Source organism: Castanea sativa, chromosome 4, assembly GCF_040712315.1.
Source record: "Castanea sativa cultivar Marrone di Chiusa Pesio chromosome 4, ASM4071231v1".
Taxonomy (NCBI): domain Eukaryota; kingdom Viridiplantae; phylum Streptophyta; class Magnoliopsida; order Fagales; family Fagaceae; genus Castanea; species Castanea sativa.
In genome coordinates, this window is record NC_134016.1 from 37,294,152 (window position 1) to 37,304,023 (window position 9,872).

A 9,872-nucleotide genomic window follows, 5' to 3' on the forward strand; every position below is an offset into this window, starting at 1 on the left:
TTGCACAAAGATAGAGAGCAAGTCTTGATATGTCTAAAAATATACAAGTCAATTTTGTTTTTTGTTTTTTTTGAGAAATATATACAAGTCAATTTAATAAGAATAAAACATGATTATATTATTTATGGTATACATTAAATACACTTTGGTTTTTTTTTTTTTTTGGAGAAAAATATACACTTTAATTTAATCAGCTATGTATGATATAAGAGTAACGAGAGGGAACAAAAATACATTAGACAATGATATAATTGCATTACACGTTTTTAGTAAAAATCTAGGCATTATTTAAATTTCTTGTCTAGATCTATATATATTCCAAAAACACAAGAGGGAGGGAAATTTTTGAAAAGTAAGGGGGCCATGAAACCCCCCACCCCCCCCCCCCCCCCAACAGCCCTCCTCGCATGGAGTATGGACACTTACATGCATGGCATCTTAACATTCTTCATTTTTTTTTTCCCTTTTCTCTAATAGAAGTGAATGGCCTAAATGGAAGGGTGAGAGGGGGAGCCAAACTAGTGATGTTTATTTCATAACCAGATTGACTACCTTGGCACTAAGGTGTTTTATAAATACTAATGGATGTGAATTCTACCATTGGCCAAGTGCTTAATGACATTTCCTACTTCACAAGAGTTCCCAGGAAAGACTTCATACATTATCATTTGCATCTGAAGCAATGGAATCCACTAGCAGCTTAGAATATAATTATTCTCAGAAAATACATCACATCCATGAGATCACAAAAGAAGCAGAATTTAGAGAGGGTAATACATTGTTCATAATATGCACATTTGTATACAAGCTTTTCACCAGGAGTATAAAACTATAAATTGCAGCCTCACATAATTGTGAACCTTTTTGTCTTGGAGAGGGGGAGGGGGGGGGGGGGGGGGGTGGTTTGGAATATACCAATTTTAAATGTTGGATTTAAAATTCTCCTGCAAAAATTTGTAAAGCTCCTCAGCAACCATGGCAGGATACTCCTCTTGTGGAAGAAGAGCACCTGGAACCTCAACAAACTTGCTCACTCCTTTGGCTCCCTTTAAAGCTTCCATCTCCGCTTTTGACCTTTTTGGAGATCCTTTAGCGGACACAACCAGCACAGGTGTCTTTCCCTCCAAATTTGCAAGGAGTTCAAGAAACTCCTCCCGAGATTGGACAGGGTCAAGTACACCAGTTAAGAAAGCAGCAGGCAAATAACGAGCACCCTTCTGTTTTGTTAGTGCATATCTGCTTTTAATGATGCCTGGAGTAACATTTTCAGGATTGGCATAAACATGGGATTTGTACTGGGATTCAATAGCCTTTTCATTGCTGACAAGCATGTTATACATCATCCATCCCACAGCAGGAGTCCTTAAGGTGCCCCTAAGCAACCCATACCTGGTAAGTCAATAAGAAAGCGAGTTAAAAAAGAAGGAAAAAAAGAGAGAGACCAAGTATGTCACATTTTAATTAACAAAACAAATTAGATTTTCAAAATTTTGGTTTTGGTTTAAGAAATTAATGTAAAAATTCCAAGGATTCAACATCATTTGGCGGATAACATTCAGAATACCAATCACTACTATCTCCAAGTGATAGGACAAAAACACAGAGAAATGAGTTCGTACAACCTAGCACCAAATCCTTTACAATCAGTAGATTCAACAACATTTGGTGATAATATTCACACTACTATCAATAAGTGATGGGACAAAAAACACAGAAAAACTTTATTGCAAAATCTAGCACTAAATCCTTTACTATCAATATTATGACTATGAGGAGGATCCACATATCTCAAGTTTTGCACCAAGAGAGATAGAATGACAGCGAGGCAGACAAGCAACTAAAAAAGGGTGAGGTTTCCAGAAAAATGTGTGGTTCTTCACTTCTGCTTTGTCTTTTCGGTGTTAGATAATAAAAATGATACTTTTAAACAATCTATCAATTCTCATCATATTGGAGATATCGAGGTTAAGCATACCTTGTTTCCATGCTGGAATCTCGACCAAACACAATAGGAAGGGGACCAGCCCAAGTAGGTGCCACAGCAGCTATGGCCACAGGTTTCACCAAACCCTTTTTAGCAGCATGGACTGTAATTGTCGCTGCATGCCCTCCTCCAAAGACCACCAAATTATTCTCTAGTTTAGTAACAGAAAATTATTAGCAAAAGAAATTCCAGATGATCAAACAAATAATTTCCTGGGAATATTCATAGAGGCAAGAAAATCCTTGAGACGCAGAACAAAATTAAACAATATGTAAGGAAAATATGTTCCCTGGAATGACTCCCCCCCGCCCCCAACCCCTCTTTTGGTAGGGGAGGAAGAAGCATGATAACATTTACAAAAGGAAAGTTCTGATACAGCTAATATAATATACATGTGCTAGAACCAGAGCACAATGAATTTGTTACGAAGATAAAATGACAGACAAAGGAAAAACAACCAAAATGCATTTCCTGGATCACACATATATAGACCAAACAAAATGCATTGTTTTATCACTCTAAGAGACCAGCCAAAGCCAACCATCCCAACAGATACAAAATCATCTCCATTTAGAGCTAGGAAAGATCAGCCAAAGCCAATGCTTTGAAGCTGGATATGTCAGGCAACATAATTTCTGAAAACCCAAAATGCATTTGCTTTGGGGGAGGGGGGGCGGGGGGTGGCAAATATTAGATTAGGCACTTATTGCAAATTAATGCTTCGATAGTCGACTTAAAACTCATATTCTAGGAGTGCTATGTAACCTGGATATTGAAAAGGCTTACGGCCATCTTAATTGGGAGTATTTAATCTATTTGCTGGGAAGAATGGGATTTGGTGACTGATGCAGGCGTTAAATTCACTCCCGTACAAACATAGTTTGTTTCTTAATTTGGGTTAAAGGCTCCCCATCAGGTTTCTGCAACAGTTACATGGGATTAACGCAATGATTAGTAGAATACTCATGAGAACCATGGAAAAAGGGGGGGGGGGAGGGGTTCCATCCGGCTTTTGAGTTGGGAATGGCTCTAATGACAGCTTGGTGGTTTCCCATATTCTTTTTGCAGATAACACAATAGTATTATGTGACAGCTTGGTGGTTTCCCTTAGAAGTCTGGGACAACTCCTTTATATCAGTTTGTATTGCTATACGTTGAAGTTATGTCAAGCCCAAAAGTCCATTTGGGCAAGAGAGATTGTTCTGTAGGACACATTGGGTTAATTGATGAACTGGCTGGTAACTTATGTTGCAAAGTTGGTAACTAACTTGCCATGAATCACTTAGGCATGCCCTTAGGATCGTCATTCAAGGAGAGAATAATGTGTAATTTAATTCTACAGATTATTATTATTATAAGTAAAATGGAGTGTAGATTATTGGGATGGAAGAGATTATATTTGTCAAGAATAGATCGCTGGCTCTCTTAAAAAGTATGTTATCCAGTGGACCAACATATTGCTTTTTGTTATTCGCCATTCCTACCTTTGTGGCTAATAGATTAGAGAGATTTCAACGGAATTTTTTTGTGGGGTGATTTGAGTGATGAGTTCAAATTCCATTCTGTAGAATGAATAAGATATGTTCTCCCAAAAATGGGGGGTTTGAGAGTGTGTGAACTGGATGCTTTCAATCACTCTTTGTTGTGTTGGGGAAGAAGTAAATCATTTATGGATATGAATGGTTGATTTGAAAGATAGGAAAATTCGGGTCAATGGATATCAAGGGTGATCACAAGTACGCTTGATGTAGCTTCTACACTTGTATTAGGGCTGGTTGGGGTAGTTTTGTAAGTTATGCTCAGTTTGAGATTGGGGATGGCTTGAGGTTTTGGCATAACCTATGGTGTGGGAATCAATCATTGAAAGAGCTTTACATGAAATTATATGCACTTGCAATTAACAAGCATACCTCAGTTAATTCTTACTCAGGTAAGCAGAATGAATGGGGTTCTTGCTCTTCGAATATCAGGTTTATTTTTGCTTATAATGATTGGGAGTTGGAATTAGTAGACTTTGTGTTTAATACTCTGTACTCCAACATTCCAAGTGGTGCATGAGATGGAGGCTGCATGGTACCGTGTTTGATGTCCATTCATATTTAGAGGATTTAGGAGGCTAGTGTGGTGTGTCTTTTCCTTGAAAGACCATTTGGTGCACTAAGGCACCAAGAAAAGTTATATTCTTTGCGTGGATGCCACCATGGGGGAAAATCTTAACAACTGCAACAAAAACAACAACAACAACAACAATCAAGTCTTCATCTCAGGTTTTTGAGGACGTTATAGATTTTTAATAGATTAGTTAGGGTCAGCCCCATCTATTTTTTTCCTTAAGGGAAATCTTATAACTTGGTAGATTAATGTTGTATGTGTTAAAGTGGATGGTGAAATTGGGGTCATATATTGATGCATTGTGATGTGGCCCATGAGTTGTGGTTTTTTGTAATTGCGTTGTTTGGGTTTCATTGGGTAATGCCTAACTCTCCATTTGGATTGAGGGGGAAGGAGGGGGAGTAGAGTAGAGTTGGCCCAAAATTAGCCTATTTTCAGCAAACTCTATTCTTACTCCCCTCCACTCCCCCTCCCTCCCCAGTCCCCCTCAATCCAAATGGGCCCTAAGAGTGTAGTGGTTTACAATTTTGATGGAGAAATAGTTTTGGTAACTAGAAAGGTCATTTGTTTGGTATATAGCCACTTTATGCTTAGCGTGGGTAATATGGAGGGAGGGAAACAATCGAACATTTGATGGAGAGGGTTCGATTGATGGAGTGGAGGTCTCCATTATTGAGATGAAATTTTTATTTGTGATCATTGTTTGAATGGTCATGTGTTCTTGGCTCTAATGAGAATCGCATGCATTGTAAAATTTTTAGACTATCTGTTTCACATTGTAATTCTCGTACAATGTAAAGAGAACTTCCTGCACACACCCTGTGTACACTAGGATCTCCTCCTTATCAATAAAACTTAAAAAATACTATAAATCATGATCTTTGTAATATTTACAGTTAAAAGGTGCATTATTCAACCTTCTATGATAAAAATCTATTGAAAACAAAGGCCAAGCTCTTCAGAAACTGAGAAATGTTTTAAGAAAAGTAAAACATCAGGTGATGAATATCTTCAAAACAGCCATACCAACCTGAATCACTAATTGGGCCATTGGGAGCGTTGATTAAGTCAACAAGGAATTTCTCTAGAACATCGGCATTGTATTCTATCTTCGGCCTATCCGAGTATCCCAGACCAGGCCAATCAACAATAGTGGCTCGCCAATTGACTTCACCGACTCGCTCAACAATGTCTCTAGCCACTGATCTCCATTCTTCAACAGTACTAACATCAGAAATGGTTGGCATCATAAGGATATTCTTAGGAGGATCAGAGCTTTGCCGGTTCACATGTTCCTCATAATATATGTTAATATAATTGTCCTTGAATTTCCACTGCCAATTACTAGTCTGAAACAGAAACACATAATTTGTGATACAAACAGATGGGTAGGACTAGTAGAAATCCTATATTTGTTACAAGCAATGGCAAACAAGAGCAACACTGTTAAATAAGTTTCAGTAACACAGTGAACATATGTTCAAAGACAAATACTTTCATTTCCCAATGGTTTCCACAAATTGTCTAAAACGATTAATTTAAATTCAATCAGCATTATAAACAACTAAATTGGACCTTCATATATATATATATATATATAATACTTTGAGAAAACTAAGAAACAAAGAGAAAACCAATTTCAATTACAGTAAAAGGCATAGTTTGGCCTCACCTTTGATGGGCTGGGAGTCTTATCTCCAACAGAGACCTTGGAGTAATCCAACGTGGTTGAAGCCTTAACTGTTAAGGGTTTAAGAAAATGAACACTCTGAGAGTAAAAGGGTTTGTGAATTTTGCAAGGAAGAGTGAGGGAAGGTGATGAAGATGTGAAGAATGCTGCAGAAATCGCCATGGATTGCGCAGAAATAGAGGGAGGTAAAGGGTGTATGTAACTGTGTCTTGTGTTAGTCCTAGTATTGTAATGTATTGACTGACTCCAATGGTTTGTGTCTCGCAGTTCCCACAGTTCACACGGTCATACAATGTATCTGTGAAAACAAACTGAACCGTCGTCGTTTTTGCCTTCCCACGTAGAAAATCTAGGACCACCACTTTTTTGGCAAAAAAAATCTATGGACATGTACTTGTCCTTCAAAATTTAGCCAGCAAAAATAAGGGTGGGCTCCCCCAACTATTTGTATTAGTCTAGTAATGCTCTTAAAAAAAATTTGGTTTAATAGTTATAGAGACAAAACTTTATTTTTCACAATTTTATTTTTTATTGTAAAATGTGCTCTTATATCTGTTAAATATTTGATAAAATTTGGCACCATACATGTTTGGATCTATCTTTTTCAACATGTTATGTGACGATTAACAAGTCATTAACTTATTAAAAAAAATTTGTCACTAACACTACACATGAAATATCTCTTTAATTACCACATAATAGGTTAGAGCAAGATAGTTTCAAATATGTTTGGAACATACTTATTATTCCACGTTTTAGATCATTCATATTTTTGAAAATTTCATTAGTTCAATTGAATGATTTTCTTACTTACTTTAGTATAAAATTTGATAATTTGTAATAAAAATAAAATTTTTAAGAATTTCACTATGAAAATAGTAAATATGATTTTTATTATGAAAGATCGCCATCAACCATAATTTTGACTGAGAATACTAAAACTCTTTTTTTTTTTTTTTGGTATGTATATATATTCTACTAGCCTTGTCACACGTGCTTCGCGCGTGCGATGAAATTTTTTTTTTAGTGGTCATAACAAAAAAAAAATCTGTGTTTTTTTTTATAGGAAAAAAAAGTAGCAAACGTGGGTTGTTTAACTTATTTTTCAATTTAAAAAAATAAATAAACGTACAGTTACTTTGAAGAAGTGAGTTATTGAAAGTGTGTTTCTATTTTATAGGCAATGTTCTAATGGAAGTTAGAGTTTTATTTTTACCGGATTGTCCTTTAGTTTTGTCTCTACTTAAACATAGGAATGTAAGGGTATTTTAGAACAAAAACAATCTGGATTGTCCTTTAGTTTTATATATATATATTTGTTTTTGGATAAACGTTGGGTGATTAACTTATTTTTCTATTTAAAAAAAAAAAAACAATAAACGTATAGTTACTTTGAAGAAGTGGGTTAGTGGAAAAGTGTTCCTATTTTGTAGGCAATATTTTAGTGCAACTTAGACATGTATTGAGATTACTACATTATAATTTATTGAGATTACTACGCATAATAAGAGTGTTCCTATCTTTGCTTCAGATTTCACTACAAACGACAACAACACCAGCATAGATTTGAGGTAAGCTTTTTCTTAGATCAAATCTCAGCCCTCTCTCTCTCTGATCTCACTTTTTTGTCTTTAATGATGACTGCACGAACTGATTTTGGGCCACATGGAACAGTTTTTATTTTTGTATGCATGAAGTTTGTTTCCCTCATGTTCATTTTTTAAGTCTGATTTTTTTTTTTTTTTTGGGCCACATCGAACAGGTTCTATTATATGTACAGATTTTTTTTTTGCCACCAAGCTTAATGCCTTGCCATCATAGCACTCAGGGTTGAAGGTTGTTTCCCTCAGGTTAGTAACGTTTTTTTTTTTTGAAAGTCTTGGATTATGGTTTAATTTGTAAAAAAAGGGTTGTTTTATCTCCAAAAAAATATATATATATATATATTATCTTATCGTGATTTAGATACTAAAAGGACTCCACTTTGTTAACATTATCATTTTCATATCATTATCTTATCTTTTCTTGTATTTTTTTATTTTTCTTTTCTTTTATTATATCCTTATCTTACCTTATCTTCTCCTTTTTTCTTTTTTTTTTGCTTGAAGTTGCAAAAAAATAGGAAACCAATGTTGATGGATTTTTTTTTTCTTCTATTTTATTTGGACAGTTTGATGGGTGTTTAAGTATTTTCTCTAATTAATGACTATTTTTTAAAGAATAGGAATGATATATATTGATTTGTTTTTTTTTTTTTATCAGGTTTGACTCATTATTTTAGTGTATGTGTTCTAAGTGGTGCCCTCTCTTCCTCTTATTATTTTTGTTTGTTGTTTTTCTTCCATTTAAACCTTACTCTCTCTTTTTTTGTATTTGTTTTAGGGTGACATATCAACAATTTGGTTAGATTGTGTCACAGACACATTGAATGAATTCGGGTGAGCGAAGTGGTATAAATATCCTACCTTATGAAATTTAATATTGTTCTTTTTTGTGCCTTTCATTGCACATTTGATGACTTTGTAAGCAATTTTCATATATGCAAATTTGCTAAAGCAAGAATAATACTGGATAATTTATCTTTAAAGATAAAATTTTAAAATTGTGGTGAAAATTGCCAATATAAATTTGCATCAACTTTTTTTTTTTTTTTAGGGTGGTCAGTCCTTTAACGTTGCTTTCTTATTTTTTTGCAACTTCAAAAAAAAAAAAAAATCCATCAACGTTGGTTTCCTATTTTTTTGCAACTTCAAGCAAAAAAAAAAAAAACCCCTATTTTTTAAGTATTTTAATAATATGCCAGCACTGTTTTACATTTAAATTTTTTTTTAAAATGTTTTAAGTATTTTTATTCCTAAAATTTTGCCTATTATTTAGATACTAGCCTCTGAGCACGCGCTCATACTCGTGCTCAGAGTCTCTTCTAATTTTTGGGTAAGGGTTAATTTTAAACATTTATTATAATTTGGGATCACTACATTTTCCAATTACAAAAAAACCTAGAGGTGTGATGAGTATTATGTGTGGTGAAATAATTTTTCATCACTACATTTTTCAATCACAAAAAAACCTAGAAGTGTGATGAGTATTATGTGTGGCAACAATCCATAGGTTTAAGTAGAGACAAAACTAAAAGATAGTTTGGTAAAAATACATGTCTAAGTTGCACTAAAACCTTGCCTACAAAATAGGAACACTCTTCCACAAACCCACTTCTTCAAAGCAACTATACGTTTATTGCTTTTTTTTAAAATAGAAAAATAAGTTAAACACCACACATTTATCCAAAAACAAATCTAAATATATATAAAAAAAACTAAATAGTTATTAAAAAAAACTAAACTAAATAAATATATACACCTTTTTTTATTATTATATATGCTAGCCTCTGAGCATGCACTTACGCGCGTACTCAGAGACTCTTCTATTTTTTGGGTAATTACGCGCGTACTTAGAGGCTCTTCTATTTTTTTGGGTAAGAGTTAATTTAGAGCATTTATTATAATTTGGGATTACTACATTTTCCAATCACCAAAAAAAAAAAAAAAAAAACCTAGGGGTGTGATGAAAAATTATTTCACCACATATGATACTCATCAAACCCCTATTTTTTTATATTAGAAAATGTAGTAATTCCAAATTATAATAAATGCTTTAAATTAACTCTTACTCAAAAAATAGAAGAGCCTTTGAGCAGCGCGTGCTCAGAGGCTAGTTTAATCTTAAAAGTTAGCTGCTTACTACACATCTATACTAATAGTTAAAAAGAGCTTAAATTTAAAATTTACCAACTATCTTTAAAACCAAGAAAGAAAAGGCTAATAGCCTTCTCAAAAAAAGAAAGAAAAAGAAAAGGCTAATAGTGTTCATTCATCATAATTTGAAGACATTTTCAAATCATAAAATATCAAGGGAGTGTGATGATATTTGTAGCAAAAGATTATTTCACTCGTTGCAAAACTTCCAAATATTTAGACCCAAATTCAATATATTATACAATTCAATAGATTATAGTTAGAGTAAACAAAAGTCATGAAAAAAAAATAGGAATTATGAAAATGAATAACAAAATATTAACCAAACTAC

General features: G+C 34.0%; 1 protein-coding gene across 1 annotated transcript; it reads right to left on the bottom strand.

The window, feature by feature from the left end:
- Positions 1 to 639: 639 nt before the first annotated feature.
- Positions 640 to 6,062, bottom strand: LOC142630733 (uncharacterized). The gene is made up of 4 exons (XM_075804772.1): positions 5,769 to 6,062; positions 5,127 to 5,445; positions 1,976 to 2,135; positions 640 to 1,389 (listed from the first exon to the last, which is right to left on the bottom strand). Exons 1-4 carry the CDS (start codon positions 5,946 to 5,948, stop codon positions 921 to 923), a joined length of 1,128 nt encoding a protein of 375 aa, XP_075660887.1. The 5' UTR covers positions 5,949 to 6,062; the 3' UTR covers positions 640 to 920.
- Between the last annotated feature and the right edge of the window lie 3,810 nt (positions 6,063 to 9,872).